Genomic DNA, 16,661 nt, shown 5'->3' with positions numbered 1-16,661 from the left:
CAGAGTAACACACTACACACAGAGTAAAACACTACACACAGAGTAACACACAGATGCAGAGTAACACACTACACACAGAGTAACACACTACACACAGAGTAACACACTACACACAGAGTAAGCCGTGGCCTAATGGTTAGAGAGTCTGACTCCTAGAGGCAGAGTAACACAGAGTAACACACTCGACACACAGAGTAACACACTCCACACACAGAGTAACACACTCTACACACAGAGTAACACACTCTACACACAGAGTAACACTCAGAGTCAGAGTAACACACTCTATACACAGAGTAACACACTCTACACACAGAGTAACACACTCTACACACAGAGTAACACACTCTACACACAGAGTAACACACTCGGAAGCAGAGTAACACACTCAGAGGCAGAGTAACACACTCTACACACAGAGTAACACACTCCACACACAGAGTAACACACTCGGAAGCAGAGTAACACACTCCACACACAGAGTAACACACTCCACACACACAGAGTAACACACTCGGAAGCAGAGTAAGACACTCCACACACAGAGTAACACACTCCACACACAGAGTAACACACTCGGAAGCAGAGTAAGACACTCCACACACAGAGTAACACACTCCACACACACAGAGTAACACACTCGGAAGCAGAGTAACACACTCCACACACACAGTAACACACTCCACACACACAGAGTAACACACTCGGAAGCAGAGTAAGACACTCCACACACAGAGTAACACACTCCACACACACAGAGTAACACACTCGGAAGCAGAGTAAGACACTCCACACACAGAGTAACACACTCCACACACAGAGTAACACACTCGGAAGCAGAGTAAGACACTCCACACACAGAGTAACACACTCCACACACAGAGTAACACACTCGGAAGCAGAGTAAGACACTCCACACACAGAGTAACACACTCCACACACACAGAGTAACACACTGGTGTTTGAGCTGGTGTTTGAGATCATTTCTGATTAATTGTGTCTAGCGAGAAAGCCTTTGTAATGGTAGAAACACACACACACACACGCGCACACACACACACAAACACACACACACACACACACACACACACACACACACACACACACACACACACACACACACACACATTTATATACAATTTCAATGTGTTTGCTGTGAGAATGTTGCTGTCAGGTGCTAATAGCAAAGCTCCCTGTGCGCAAGCTGACAACGCTTGTCAGCTTAGCCAGCGCTTCTTGAAGATACAATGAATATCAGCAGTAATTCTCCACAGAAAGCGTCGTCCTGCTAATTCTTTGCACGGTACCTCGGTATAAGCCTGCATACACACTTCTACATGTCAACAGCTCTATAATAAGTAGCGATTTGCATGCTGGGAATAGAGGACAAGCGATGTGCGCTAATTCATTCATCACAGCGAAGAACTACATACTCAAGGGTTCATCTGGTAAAAGATGAACTGTCACATGTCTCATAGATACTGTATGTCTCAAAAAGAAAAGAAAAGAAAAAAAAAAAAGGAACGATGTGGTTCCTCCGTATGTATGACGAGGTTGATGGAAACCGAACGGGCTTTAGAAAAAAACACACTGTATCGTGATGGTCTCTCAGGGAGCGTGTGCTTTTCTAGCCCAGGAGACATCCAGGGATAAATCTATACTGCTCCATATAGGTCTACAAGTTTCCAGAGCAAGACTCAAGAGGAATATTAAATGACAGACATGTCCAAGGTATGGAATATATGTGCAGGAATTCAAGGGTGTTTCCAGGACCAGAGAGTTATTCCTGTTCCAATGAAACTGCCTTTACAAATGTGTGTGTAAAGCAACAGTACAGAGCTGCAGAGCCCCGAGCTCCAGAACGACCAGACATAGGAACAGTTTCTTCCCTCAAGCAATCCATCTGATGAACAATTAACACCATGGAACACACAACACCTAATATTTGTACTATGTATACCTGTATACTATGTGGACATATACTATGTACATACATACATACATATTGTCTACATGTTTACTGTTTACTCCAAGTGCACATTTCACAATTACACATGTGTACATACAAATTGTATATATTGTATACTTCAATTGCACATTTCTCACACTTGCAAATTTGTACATACAAACTGTCTATATTTCTATATGTATATTTGTATATGTATATTTGTATATGTATATTTCAACTGCAGATTTCACACCTGTAAATGTGTACATACAAGTTCGTCTATACTGTATATGTCATTCTGTTACACTGTGGAGCTTCTGGCACTAAAATAAATTCCTCGCATGTGAAAACATGCCTGGCAATAAAGCTGATTCTGATTCTGCTATTTTTTTTTTTTTTTAGAAATGCCATACAACAACGTCAACATTCATTTATTCACCCAGTTAGGCACTTGATTTAAACTCAACTGTATATATTTTTATTTGTAAAACACATATTCTCAATACCACAGAAATTGTTCTGCACTTTTGTTGGTCGATTTTTTTTGTATGTGCTACAATACTTTTACTGCTTGCTTGATATTTATCTCCAGTTTGCCACAGCAAGAACTGGCCAGGGATGAAAACTCTCAAGCTATCTCAAGCTCAGTTTCACTTTTCTCTCCATTTCGTCTCAGCCTTGTCCCTATCAAATAAAAATAAATAAATGAACAAATAGTATTCCAATCTATTTTAACTACGCTTAATGCTGACATATAATGATTAAACTCTTAGTATAAGATAAATACTATTTACTCTGTGTGTGTGTGTGTGTGTGTGTGTGTGTGTGTGTGTGTGTGTGTGTGTGTGTGAATCAATTTAACAGCTCCTTATATATATTTTTTTAATAAGTAATCCATAACAGGTTATAAGCGTTCACATTGATTCCGGTTCCTCGCTATTCGCTCTGCTACCTGAACACATTCACCCGTATGAAATAGTTCAGATGTTCGTCGTGTCCTAACATTCAAGTTGCGTCATCCAGCTTCCCTGATGTTCATAAGAAGAAGAACATGCACTCTGTACACACAGTTCTCTTCTCCAAATGATCAAACTAAAATGGATGCAGTTTATAGACTTTAAAGCCATGGTCAGAGAAGAAACATAAGAAATAGGCTTGTTGTGTTATGAGGGTTAAGCCACTGGGTTTGATACACATTCCCTTAGATTAAAAATGAATACATTACAAAGTAAAAGTAAAGTGGAAGGCTAAATGCCAATAGTGAAATCATCTCCAACCTTTTAAGCAACATTGAATTACGAACAGATATAAACAATACAGGAAGATTGATTTGTGCCGTGACGTGAACACATTAGACAGCCTTCGAGTCTTAAGTGATATGAATACATATGGATATAAAACAAGAAGTGTTTCTGCTGCAGGGTGTCACATGACTCGGCACGGATGCTCCAGACAGACAGACAGACAGACAGACAGATAGATAGGTAGGTAGGTAGATAGATAGATAGACAGACAGACAGACAGACAGATAGATAGATAGATAGATAGATAGATAGATAGATAGATAGATAGATAGATAGATAGATAGATAGATAGATAGATAGATAGATAGACAGACAGACAGACAGGTAGACAGACAGACAGATAGATAGATAGATAGATAGATAGATAGATAGATAGATAGATAGATAGATAGGTAGATAGGTAGACAGACAGACAGACAGACAGACAGACAGACAGACAGACAGATAGATAGATAGATAGATAGATAGATAGATAGATAGATAGATAGATAGATAGATAGATTTATTGTTATTGTTTTAACAAGATTATGAAGGCCACCTCTCCCAGCATCAGACCACCTTATTATTTTAGATAAACGATAGATAGATAGATAGATAGATAGATAGATAGATAGATAGATAGATAGATAGATAGATAGATAGATAGATAGATAGATAGATAGATAGATAGATAGAGGAAACAAAGATGTTGAAACGCATGTACATATGTTTGTTTGTTTTTTTTCATGTCATCAAGTTACTCACACAATCATGGGTGAAAAGCGTAGCTCAGAAAGACACACACACACACACACACACACACACACACACACACACACACACACACACACACACACACACTACTCCAGCGTCCCAGCCCACCAGCAGGGGGAGATCCGGCTTAACACCAATTTAGTGCAGCTGAAAAAAATAAGCATTCACAAATGTGCCGAGCTGTAGAGGACAGCATGCCTGTCTAACCCCAGTGTTGGCATCTCCATCTGTGCTGGGCTGCATGGGCACTGAGCTCTGCCAAACACGCATGTCACTCAGACTCATTTTCAGCTGCCTTTTGTGCTGCTGTTACTTCATCTAATCCACCATGCTTGAACTCATTTCAACTTCTGTCAATGCCTCAGCTGTCACGAAGTACACGTAATCGTCAAATTCCACTTTTCAGTACACGCTGCCGAACTCCTGAGTACGGAGATCACAGCATGCTTCACGATGTCAGGCTTGCAGGCGCTAAAATCACCTCAATTTTCGAAAACTGTCAATCTACAACAATGCAATTGTGGGTTTATTCAATTTAAAAAATGGCTACAAATGAATCTGGCTGCTTTGCATGACTCACCTGTATATTTTGTACCTGGTGGTGAAGCCCTGTTGGTAGCGCTCCACAAACTCCGTAAATTCCTGAGTCTGATGAAAAGGCCCTTTGTCTGAAAGGAGCCAGCCGAATGGACCAGCAGCATCCCGCGAGCCTGTGGCCGAGGCTACAACCCAGCAGTGGAGGCTTAGTAAAATACACTCCCATGGACACATGAGACACGCCAGTCTAAAAGCAACACACCGGCAGCTCATGCTTCACCCCACGACTCCACATTCTCTCAGGACTTTCCTCACCTCCTGAAACTGCTAAGAGAGAAAAAAGCTGCGTTAGGTGGCACATCAGGTCTGTCTGTAAAACTCAAAACAAACTCAAATAAGCCCCAAAACAAGCATTTAGGATTAATTAAGACCTTCTAATACATGTCATAGGTGGGTTATACAATTTCCCTTAGCTTTAAGCCTATAATAATTAGGGATGCGTTCACTGATCTGATAATACTGAGCAACGCTATTTGAACTTTTAATGCAGGAGTTAGGATCATTATATTAAAAAAAATGCTAAAGGGAAATAAAATGCTTAGCTTCACAGCTACATCTACCAAAACATTGACCACGGGACAGCATATAACTCTCACACACACTGTCACACTGTGCCATAAACACTACCCACAGCCACTGTCCCAAGGGACAAAACACTACTACATAAATAACACGATAAGCTTCATGTTCAATCTTTGTAGCTCAATAAAAGGTCATTACCTGTAAGAAAACAGCTTAAAGTGGTTTAATGAATTAAAAGTAACAGTGACGTATTTATTATAATGAGGAACTAATGAGGAACTAATCGGTTAAATGTGTTAAAACAGCAAGATGGGGGAAAAAATCCAGATACTGTTTTAACTAACTGTCTGCTATATAAATAATGACCCCAGAACCAAACATACAGTAATACATCAACATGGCATTGTTTGGGCTGTTCTTTTTGTACAGTAAGAAACATTTACTTTTGATACCAAATCTTTTTAGCATTTTCACTTAGTGAAGTCAATATCAGATCGGGCCTGGCATCATCGAGTATCATGTGATACTCAAAAAAAAAATGAAAAAGAAAACATGATTGCTTTCGTGTCCTTTGAGAAAAATGACGTGACCTTCACATGTTACTAATCACACAGTGCACGTTGTGGACACTAAAGTCATGTTGGGTTTTACATGCAGTACATCGTGTTTTTGTTTTTTTTGTTTTTTACACGTGAATATTTTTCCATGATTCTTTTATGATCACATGGTAATATTTTCACATGTGATTTTTAAGCATGGTTTAAAAAACAGGTGATTTGTAAACATTGTTAATTAATTTAATAACCCCATGTGATCTCACATGATTTTTTTTTTCCTTTGGCATTATTTTAACAAAATTTGTTCATTTTAACCTGTGATGTCATTTTGCACATTTAATTAATATACAATAATTCTTTATTTTCTAGGTGATTTTTAGACTTTTTTTATTCTAGCAGGTGATTTTTTTTACATTAGTTTATTTTCACATGTGATTTTTCTTTCTTTACTTATTTACATGCAATAAGTACCATAATTAAATAATCTATTACCTATACTTTGTTTATTTTCAGATTTATTTTTACACATTGCTCATCTTTTTTTGTGTCTTACACAATTGAATTTATTTATATCTCTTTTTAACATGATTAAAAAAATATTATTATTATTATTATTATTATTATTGTTGTTGTTGTTGTTGTTGTTGTTATTATTAGTAACAATAACATTTATCAATAATACCAATAATAATAATAATAATAATAATAATAATAATAATAATAATAATAATAATAATAATAATAATAATTTAAGTGTTCTGTTTATTAATACCAATAATAATATTAATAATAGTAATAAACATTTTTTGTTTATTACTATGATTATTATTATCAATAATAATAATAGTAATAATAATAACAATAATAATAATAATAATAACAATAACAATAATAATAATAAAGATAATAACAAAACACTTTATTACTAGTATTCTTATTATTATTATTATTATTATTATTATTATTATTATTGGTATTAATAATAATAATAATAATAATAATAATAATAATAATAATAATAATAATAATAATAAACATTTTCTGTTTATTTGCACATTTGATCCATCAAGGAAATACAGTTAATTTTTTTTTCCCTATGTTTTCACGTGATTTTTACACACAAATCCTTTTTCAGGTATCAGGTTTTTCAGGATTTATATATATATATATATATATATATATATATATATATATATATATATATATATATATATATATATATATATATATTTCCACACATGTAGAGCGTTGTAACTTTTAGACACGATTTAACTCACATTTACACGTTTTTGTAGCATGATGTCAATTCCAGAGCATAAACGTGAAACGCACCTGCGTAAGACTTTCACGTATTGATTCTATAATCCTCACCTGTGGGGGATAAAAATACATGTTCACACGTGAAACCCGTTGTATTGTTCCGTCAGGATGCTGAACGCATCCATCACACTTCCACACAAGAAGATGTCCATAAATGACTTTTTCTTTACCTTCTTTAAGTGCTGTGATGTTCACTCACTCACCCACTTCCCATCTAATTCCCAGTTTTCCAAATCACAGCGCTAAAAATGAAATAAAACAATCTTGAATCAGTTGACACGCATTTTTTCAGACGACCTTCTGCTCACTTCAGTCAGCACTCAGAGATCCGCGCGTGCACTCTTCCAGACATCCGAGTCCAATACGCGGCGATATAAAATGCACTTGATAAACATTTAAAGCTGTCGTTGTGTCGACTGACCCGTGCAATCTTCTCCTTTTAATCTCAGTGCCTTTGTGCATGAAAAAAAAGATGTCTCAGGCTCCTGAAATGAAAGTTTTAACCCCGTACAGCAGTGCACGAGCTGTAAAGCTTTTGCTTATCGATGTAACACGGGACGTTCCGAGCCTGTGCATAGTCCATAGATCTGACTTCGTGTGCGTGTGTTAGTGTGTGTCCGATGATGCTCCTGTACGCCGTCGGAACGTGCCATTTATTTCGGAGGCAAGCCTGGTCCACTCCTGATTGGCTGTGCGGAGTATAAAGGGGCGGGGCTCTGAGGAGTGAGGTTCATAATGCTTTTTCTTCAACATCCACCAAAAAATGAGTTTAACCTCAAACCAAACCTCATTATCTCAAAAGCAAGTCACGTTTGCCTGATTTTTTTTTTTTTTCACTTAACATTTTTACAGTTAAAACGCTTCCTGTCTACAAAAAGTTTAAGAACCCAGTTAATATCTGAGGTCAGGGTTGTGGTAGATATGTGGCATTTTGGGAACACTGGGCCTTTAGTGTAAATACACACTGGAGTGTGTGTCGCTTCCATCACACCATACACACACATTCACACCTAGGGGAAAATTTAGCATAGCCAATCCAACTACTTTGATAATTCGTGACTTATATACTTAAATATATTATTAGCAATGTTAAGGTTAATATTTCCATCTATATAACACATATCTTATATATCATTTATAACACATATCTAATTATTTAATATCTCATTGTTGATAACAAACGATGTCCGTTAACTCGAGATAATAATATGTGTAATGTACAGTCTACCAGTTAGTTCAAGAGTTTTTGATCTAGGTTCAAGCCACAGCATTGCCAAGCTGCCACTGTCGGGCCCTTGGCTCTTAACCCCTTTTTCTCCAGGGTGCTGTATCATGGATGTCCCTGTACTTTGAACCCCTAAAGTTGGGATATGCGAAAAAAAAAAGAATAATGTATATATAAAAAATAAAGACTTCTATTCATTTGTACATTCATCTTTTTGAGCACAAATCCTACACAGGGTTGGGGGGAACCTGGAGTTTATCCAAGTTGAATCAGGGCACAAGTTCACACAAATACTCACACAGGACAATTTAGAGATGTCAATCTACTTCATAACATTTCTTTTGAATTGGGGGGTGTGATGGAAATTTTTACTAAGAAGCTGTTTGTGAAGTTCTGACCTTCTATGTGCAGGACTAGAGATTGTTATTACTAGAGATTGTTTGTATAAAATATTACAGGGTCGAAATGAGCTGGAGACGAGTTGACTCATAAACAACTCTAGAAAGATCTTTGGTAAGGGAAAGATTATCTTGATCAGGAGATGATCAGGTGTTGTCCGTCTTCCCAATGGTAGATGATGTTTTCCTTTCTTTAGATTCTGTGTCTGAATCATGTTTATAAAAGCTAACTGTAACAAATTATCAAGGCTCTTCCTCTCTCATGCTACAGTAGACGTGTTGGGTCCTGTTCCGCAACAGCACACAATAAATTGTGAAACCTTTTTAGTCTTGCCCATGCCTTCTTTTACAAAACATCTACAACAGGAGTAAACCAGAGTCTCCAGAAGCAGTCGAGGTAGAGGTAGGAATCAAATCCCAACCCTGAAGGTACGAGGCAAACATGCCAACCACTAAGCCACTGTGCCATAGACTAAATAGTAGTTAGTGCAAGAAATTTAACATAGCTAAACCACTTAGTGGAATGTTTTTGCGAGTTAGGAGGAGACACATGGCGAGATCCTGCACTAAACTCTGTACAGACAGTAACCCAAACTCAGGATCTAACCAAAGACTCAGCAGTGCTACTCACTCCATTACTATGCCACTGTAAATACAATTAATTATCTTTATGGCATTTGGCAGATGCCTTTATCCAGACTGACATGCATTTTATATAACTGAGCAATTAATTATTAAGGGGCTTGCTCAGGGGCCCAGCACTTCATGGACCTTGGGATTAGAACTCACAACCTATTGATTGGAAGACAACACCTTAACCAATATGATACCACAACCTCAGTTATTAACAATTATTAACAGTTATAAAGTTTCCTTCAAAATGACAGTTTGTCTTTTCATCATCTTTACTGTCATGAGTATGTCATGGCTTGGAAAACAAATGGGCTTTAAATAAAGGGTTAAAAACAATGTGGTGCTGTTAATGGAAATTAACCAAAGGCTGTGCTGGAAAGAGGAGTGTAGCAGAGATACAGAAGTGTTTCTGGTATGTTTTATTCCTCTTATATCAAACAATTTGCCAGTTCACTGTCAACAAGACAAAGACAAAATGTATTTAAGAACAATATGGTCCACTTGATCTACTTCAAGTTACATTTAAAAGTGTCGGATGTCCAAGAAACAAGTTCAAATTAGTCGCTTTTATAATGAAGTAACAGAGATAAAATTCAACTTTTCATGTTATATAGAAACAGAATATTTTCAGAAATGTTTAAGTTAAACCTTTGTCATAAACAAAGCACCGGATCCTATAAATACCCTACAACCTACAGTATAATTCCTTTGCACATACACAAATAGCATCTGATAATGGAGTCACAATGAATAATAATGAATCCGTACAACTTTTATTCAAACTTGTTGTCATAGTTACATTGTGCACATACAGTATAGGGACCTTTCATTTTTAGCGATCATTATATTTACTTTAAAGGTTTGCTGATATGTTGGAATAACAGCCATGAGCCAGCCAAAGAGAAACAAGTCTGTTTTTCTTTGACGCTTCTTGAAGAACAAAGGCTTGTTTCTTTTTCTTTCGTATTTTTCAGAACGTTCGATTTGTAACCTCATCTGAAAGCGTTCTTTTACACAGCAAAACACGATTGGTTAAATGCTAAAGCAACTTAAACGCGATAAAAGAACAGGCATTAAGGACGCGTCTCTTCTGTATGAACAAGATATTCACGTAATCTCTTAATTTACAGCATGTTGTGCATTTTCCTTTCAAATATTTCTGTGACGGCTAAATGGCAGAACATCAAATAGAGGCTGTATTGTACGATACACACTGCAGACAATTTTATTTTTTGGAGCAAATAAGAGCAGAAGCATTACTAATTCAGTTAGCTAGAGGAAGTGTTGCAGAGAAAAGGTTCTCTATGGGTGAATATAAAGCTATTGCACTCAGTGGCATAGGTGAAGTCGTGTCACAGAGTGTGATGTAGAGGAAAATTTCCAGGTTACAAACAGTTTTGTGGGTCCAAAACTGATTTCCAGGTTGTGTGAGACAGCCGTATCATGCATACAAGAATCGACGTGATAACAGAGGTACAAAAGACGTCAGTTCTGCGATCATTTATCCACATGCAGACAGCGTGTCATTACGAGAGGTAAATATTCTCATAAAATGCACTGGGCTTAACAGTGCAATGCGAGTGATGTCATTGTGATGAGCGATCTGTGGGAGGAAGGCAACAATAATATTTTAATAAGCCAGAACCTTGACAGCTTTGTCAGCAGATTTGGATGTGCTCTTTCTCCACTCCTTTCATCACCATGCAGACAGACCTTATCGGCTTGCTTGGCCTTTTTCTTTCTTTTCTCTGTATAAAAATGTGTTTTTCCAAAAATAGACCCGGCTGGGAAAATGTAGAAAAATGTAGAAATGCACTCTTTGGAGACTTTGTGGGGATTTGAAACAACAAGCAGTGTGCATTTAATTGTTTTTCATTAGCTTTTGCAATTTAAAGTGTGAATCAGATGTCAAGTCTTTGACTTTATGAGTTAAACATGTAAAGAAAGTGAGATTTTCTAATCACTGCAACACTGTAGGACCATAAGCCAAATTTGTTGGATATTTAATTAAAGTTGGCAACAAAGAGCACCAGCATTTCTACTAGCTATATGAATCATGATGCATGATGCAGCCAAGTCTTGCAGATTTTCTCTGCTTTGCCATATGTGTCTGTTTGTTTTTTTTTGTTTTTTTTTTTAATTGACAAAAGCACTATAGTATTTCTGAATAAGGAATTGTAAGGATGACATCTAAAAATTAAAACCAACTTAATCTTCCTACAGAATGAGCGCCGTAGGTAATCGCAGCTGTGCTGATATTCAACGTAATCACATGACTGCCGGTATGATATTGCTTTTATACAACACTTCTGTAAACAGGAAATTAATATCAAGTAACTGCTGATATTTCAGCCATAATGTGTACGTAATTTCCATTAGTGAAGCTGGATCGTGGAGAAGCTATACTCACTGATTCATTAGTGTAGCTAGCTTACAATAATTTGTACATTTATGTTAAAGTTGCTTCTGTAAAAAATGGGCAGCTCCCCAGTAGGTGGTTTTATTTGACCCGTTCACGTTACAGTTTAATTCAGAAGTGAAAAATATACCACGTGTCATATTCGTTGAAGATGTTGCTAACTCTACTATAGTAACAATTTTAGTGACTGTTGGTAGAATTCTAATTTGGCGTACTGAATACGGACAAGTGAATATAGACAGATTATTTATTCATTCATTCATTCATTCATTCATTTATTCATTCATTTTCTACCGCTTTTATCTGAACTTCTCAGGTCACGGGGAGCCTGTGCCTATCTCAGGCAGGATACACCCTGGATGGAGTGCCAACCCATCACAGGGCACACACACACTCTCATTCACTCACGCAATCACACACTACGGACAATTTTCCAGAGATGCCAATCAACCTACCATGCATGTCTTTGGACAGGGGGAGGAAACCGGAGTACCCGGAGGAAACCCCCAAGACACGGGGAGAACATGCAAACTCCACACACACAAGGCGGAGGCGGGAATCGAACCCCCAGCCTTGGAGGTGTGAGGCAAACGTGCTAACCACTAAGCCACCGTGCCCCCTAGACAGATTAATGATTTATTAATTCTATGCAATAGCAAGCCCACATTTAAATAGTCATTCATGTAAAAGCTGGTAATTAATTCAGCCAAAACTCTAAAGGAAACATTTTCATGAAGTATTACAATACATTATTAATTGCAGTTTATTGTACAGAAGTTCTAATGATGACAGATTCATCTGCCGTTATTACACAGTATATGAAGTCTAGTGGGTTTTTCATGCGTTGACTGACTAAAGATTAATTACATGCAGTTTTGATGGTATATTATATATATTATATATATATATGATATATAACGTTGCAGGCTCACAGCTCTGGTGTCCGGGTTTGAGGTTAAACTTGGTTTACTATCTGTGAAGAGTTTATGAACCTCTCAGTGCCTGTGTGGGTTTTCTTCCATTTTACAGAAATGTAGCACTGGATAAGATCAATTGATCTTAGGACTAAATGAGTGTCTACATAGGGTCATGGGTTTTCCATCTCTTGTTTAATGGCTCATTGATAAAGCTACACCCTGTGTTATTGAAAATGAGTGAGTGAGTGAGTGAGTGAGTGAGTGAGTGAGTGAGTGAGTGTGTGAATGGATCAGTGAGTGAGTAAGTAAGTGAACGAGTGAGTGAGTGAGTGAGTGAGTGAATGAGGAGCGAGTGAGATAGTGAGTGAATGAGTGGGTCAATAAGTGAGTGAGCAAGTGATTAAGTGAGCAAGTGAGTGTGTCAGTGAGTGAGTCAGTGAATTAGTGTGTGAATGGATCAGTGATTGAGTGAGTGAGTGAGTGAGTGAGTGAGTGAGTGAGTGAGTGAGTGAGTGTGTGAATAAATCAGTGATTGAGAGAGTGACTGAGTGAGTGAGTGAGTGAGTGAGTGAGTGTGTGAATGGATCAGTGAGTGAGTGTGTGAATGGATCAGTGAGTGAGTGAGTAAGTGAGTGAGTGTGTGAATGGATCAGTGAGTGAGTGTGTAAATGGATCAGTGAGTGAGTGAGTAAGTGAGAGAGTGTGTGAATAGATCAGTGAGTGAGTGAGTAAGTGTGTGAATGGATCAGTGAGTGAGTGAGTAAGTGAGAGAGTGTGTGTGAATGGATCAGTGAGTGAGTGTGTGAATGGATCAGTGAGTGAGTGAGTAAGTGAGAGTGTGTGTGAATGGATCAGTGAGTAAGTGAGTGAGTCAGTGAGTGAGTGTGTGAATAAATCAGTGATTGAGAGAGTGACTGAGTGAGTGAGTGAGTGTGTGAATGGATCAGTGAGTAAGTGAGTGAGTCAGTGAGTGAGTGAGTACTGTAAGTGAGTGAGTCATTGAGTGAGTGTGAATCAGTCAGTCAGTGCATGAGCCAGTGATGATGTCCAAAAATTGAGTAAGTGTGTGAATGAATGAGTGAAAGATTATACACTGTAATATTTTTACATTGTGACACTCTGACATGTTTCTAAAGCTTTCCTGAGCTGAAATATGTTTCTATTTTGCACAATCTGGCATCCACTTTATCCCCCAATGTAAAAGGGAAAAAAGGGATTTTGACAGCTGGTATCTTTGACTACAGCCTTAACTGATTAGGTTTATGTGCTTCCTGCTTCAGCAACGTAACTCTCCAACATGATTAAACTGGGACATTAAGTGTGTGTGAAGAAATTACATTTAGAAAGCAAGGTTCCAGTCTGGTTTGGATGAAAGACTACTGGTTAGGTTACAATAGCTGCTTGCCCAACATGATTTCTGCAAAAAAAAAACAAAAAAAAAGCATAAGCGAAATAATAAATGGATAAATAAATAAATAAATAAATAAATAAATAAATAAATAAATAAATAAATTTTATGTGAGGTGTCAAGGTATGGTGGTTTAGAGGCGAGCATTTTGCCTAACAGTGTTTGGGGTTTGGGTCTCATCATGTTCAGCATGTTTCAGGATTTTCGTCTCCAGTCCAAAGACCTGCTGTAGTCTGATTAGCATCTCTAAATTCCCCATAGTGTCTGAATGGGTGTGTGAGTGTGTGCATATGTGTGTGTGTGTGTGTGTGTGTGTGATTGTCCTTTATGCCCCAAGTCCCCTGGTATAGACTTCAGCCTCAGAAAATTGATGGATGAGGTGTCAAAGTATGTTATATTGCGATTGTTAATCCAATGGCATTAATAAAGCACCAGATACTGATACTTCACATAGAAACTCATATACTCTTGGCTCTCAGGACCACAGATATTGAAGACATTTTTGAAAATATTTGAGAGATTGCTTTTAAGTGATATTGACACTAATGAAAGTGTAATGAAAGCAGTCTTGACCTTTTTGACAAAGTTAAACATTTTTCAGAGATGTTCAGAGTCGGTGACTTCGATACGTCAATATTTATGCAGGTCAAGATTTTCTCACTGTTTGTGAGTCTCAGGAGATTTGATAAGAGATTTATTTATTTATTTATTTATTTATTTATTGTTTGTTGGTAACACGTTCAAAAATGTATATTATTTTATGCACAAAGCTATAAATGTGTTTAGTTTAATGTGGCCCATTCAAGATCATTAAATTTCAACTGTAACATGGTTTAATAAATATGCTGATGAGGTACTAAAGAAAAGTTCACTGTAAGCTTACATGATTACATCTGAAATAAATCAACAAACAAACAAACAAACAAACAAACAAACAAACAAACAAATAACAGAATTCATAGACCATAAAATATCATGCCATATGAGATGTTGACCCTGAGAAAAAGACATTGTCCCGCATTACTCTTAATATTTTCTTCTTAACATTGTCATTATATATATTTCAAATTGCTCATCAGTGGCATTTTTAGTGTGCATTTAACTATCCAGGACATGAATCTAAGTATAAAACACTGTGGGTATGATAAATAGACAGTATAATACTTTTATAAACAAAAAATAAAAAAACAGTCATTTGTTTAAGGACAGAATTTATAGTGTTTTTATACTTTTTTTTATATTAATATAATAATTCCAGAAAAGTTTGTGAAATCTATTTGTTTAAAAAATGTATGAATTAATGAATTAATTTAAACTACAACCACTTAAACTTATAGTACGTTCTTCAACATTATTTTATCAACATATCTATTTAACCATGTTACAATGAAATGACCTTGATGTAATGCCAAATGAAATGAGTCTACGCTTTTGTATAAATATAAAACACAAAAACAATTTTTTATTTCAATTTAGAAAGACAATACACTACCACCTTCAGAACATTCAGCTGTGTTTAGTAGCCCTACATGCCCCAGTCGGTAGCTGTATATCTAACTGACAACACCAGAAATGTCTTCCTCTGCGTACGTGTGACCAGAAATCTAACATGATAAAGGTTACAGAAAACATCTTACTGCCTTTAAATCACTGTCCTTTTCACTTTCTGCCTATAAATCATACTTCAGACAAAAAAAGGTAGGTTTAAGAAGAAGAAGAAGAAGAAGAAGAAGAAGAAGAAGAAGAAGAAGAGGAGGAGGAAGAGGAGGAGGAAGAAGAAGAAGAAGAAGAAGAAGAAGAAGAAGAGGAGGAAGAAGAAGAAGAAGAAGCAAATCTAATTCGTCTTCGTAGTAGTCACGACTCCTCCTCCTCTACTCCTCCTCATCCCTATCTTAGTACTCGCCTCCTGCCTAATCAAGAAGAAGAAGAAGAAGAAGAAGAAGAAGAAGAAGAGCCCTGTGCTTTGCTTTATGTGCACTGTTTTTAAAAATACAATCATCAGCTGTGATAAAATTAATTACACTCCCTAAGGAACAACAGCAAATGTCAAGCTTTGAATATTGTTATAAACATTCTGGCTTGATTTTGGCCAAACAGATATGATTATAATTGAATTATCTCTGACACATAACATGGAAACATTAGCAGTACTAATGATATTAATAATGTATGTTAGTTAAAAACAAAATCAAATATGTCTTTTTATTCTGTATCTAATACCAAGGCAAACTGTACACATAAACTCTACATAAAGCACGTATCCAGTCTTATAGCATCCAGCTTTTTCTCTACACCCCATGATGCTTTGCACTGATTATTTGTGTAAAGACAAACGAACCCTTTGCTGCAGTGTCGCTGGTCATTCATTCAAAGTGAGATTTGGAATCACAGTCTAACCAAGGAATGGAAGAATGATTGAAAAAAGTAGACAGATAAATTACAGTAGCGTATTTATTGTTCTATTTTGTTGATTCAATTACTTGTGACGGTCAGGAATTGAGCGATTTGGAAAACTCAGAGGCTTACCAGGACCTTTACGGTAATAAAGTCGAGTTTTGCGTCCTTAAAAGTCAAAGCCTGAATGTCTCACCGTAAAGCTTCGGATTTAGGGCCAATGTCAGGTGACATACAGACTGCAGAGTACTTATTTATCACAGGTC

General features: G+C 36.9%; 1 protein-coding gene across 11 annotated transcripts in view; it reads right to left on the bottom strand.

The window, feature by feature from the left end:
- brinp3a.1 (bone morphogenetic protein/retinoic acid inducible neural-specific 3a, tandem duplicate 1) overlaps window positions 1-7,648 on the bottom strand; it is a 62,652-nt gene extending 55,004 nt beyond the window's left edge. Inside the window, exons 1-4 of one of the 11 annotated variants that reach the window (XM_047813059.1) lie at window positions 7,423-7,648; window positions 7,172-7,243; window positions 7,014-7,052; window positions 4,586-4,866 (exon numbers count right to left, since the gene is read on the bottom strand). In XM_047813059.1, the coding sequence (XP_047669015.1) occupies window positions 4,586-4,815 (230 nt within the window). In that variant the 5' untranslated portion in view covers window positions 4,816-4,866; window positions 7,014-7,052; window positions 7,172-7,243; window positions 7,423-7,648. Of the gene's footprint in view, window positions 1-4,585; window positions 4,870-6,958 lie in introns of all 11 variants that reach the window. The other 10 variants (XM_027154405.2, XM_027154406.2, XM_047813056.1 and 7 more) reach the window with 10 other exon arrangements.
- Between the last annotated feature and the right edge of the window lie 9,013 nt (window positions 7,649-16,661).

Source organism: Tachysurus fulvidraco, chromosome 5, assembly GCF_022655615.1.
Source record: "Tachysurus fulvidraco isolate hzauxx_2018 chromosome 5, HZAU_PFXX_2.0, whole genome shotgun sequence".
NCBI lineage: Eukaryota > Metazoa > Chordata > Actinopteri > Siluriformes > Bagridae > Tachysurus > Tachysurus fulvidraco.
Note: the sequence above shows the minus strand (reverse complement) of the source record. Positions and strands in the feature narration are given on the sequence as shown.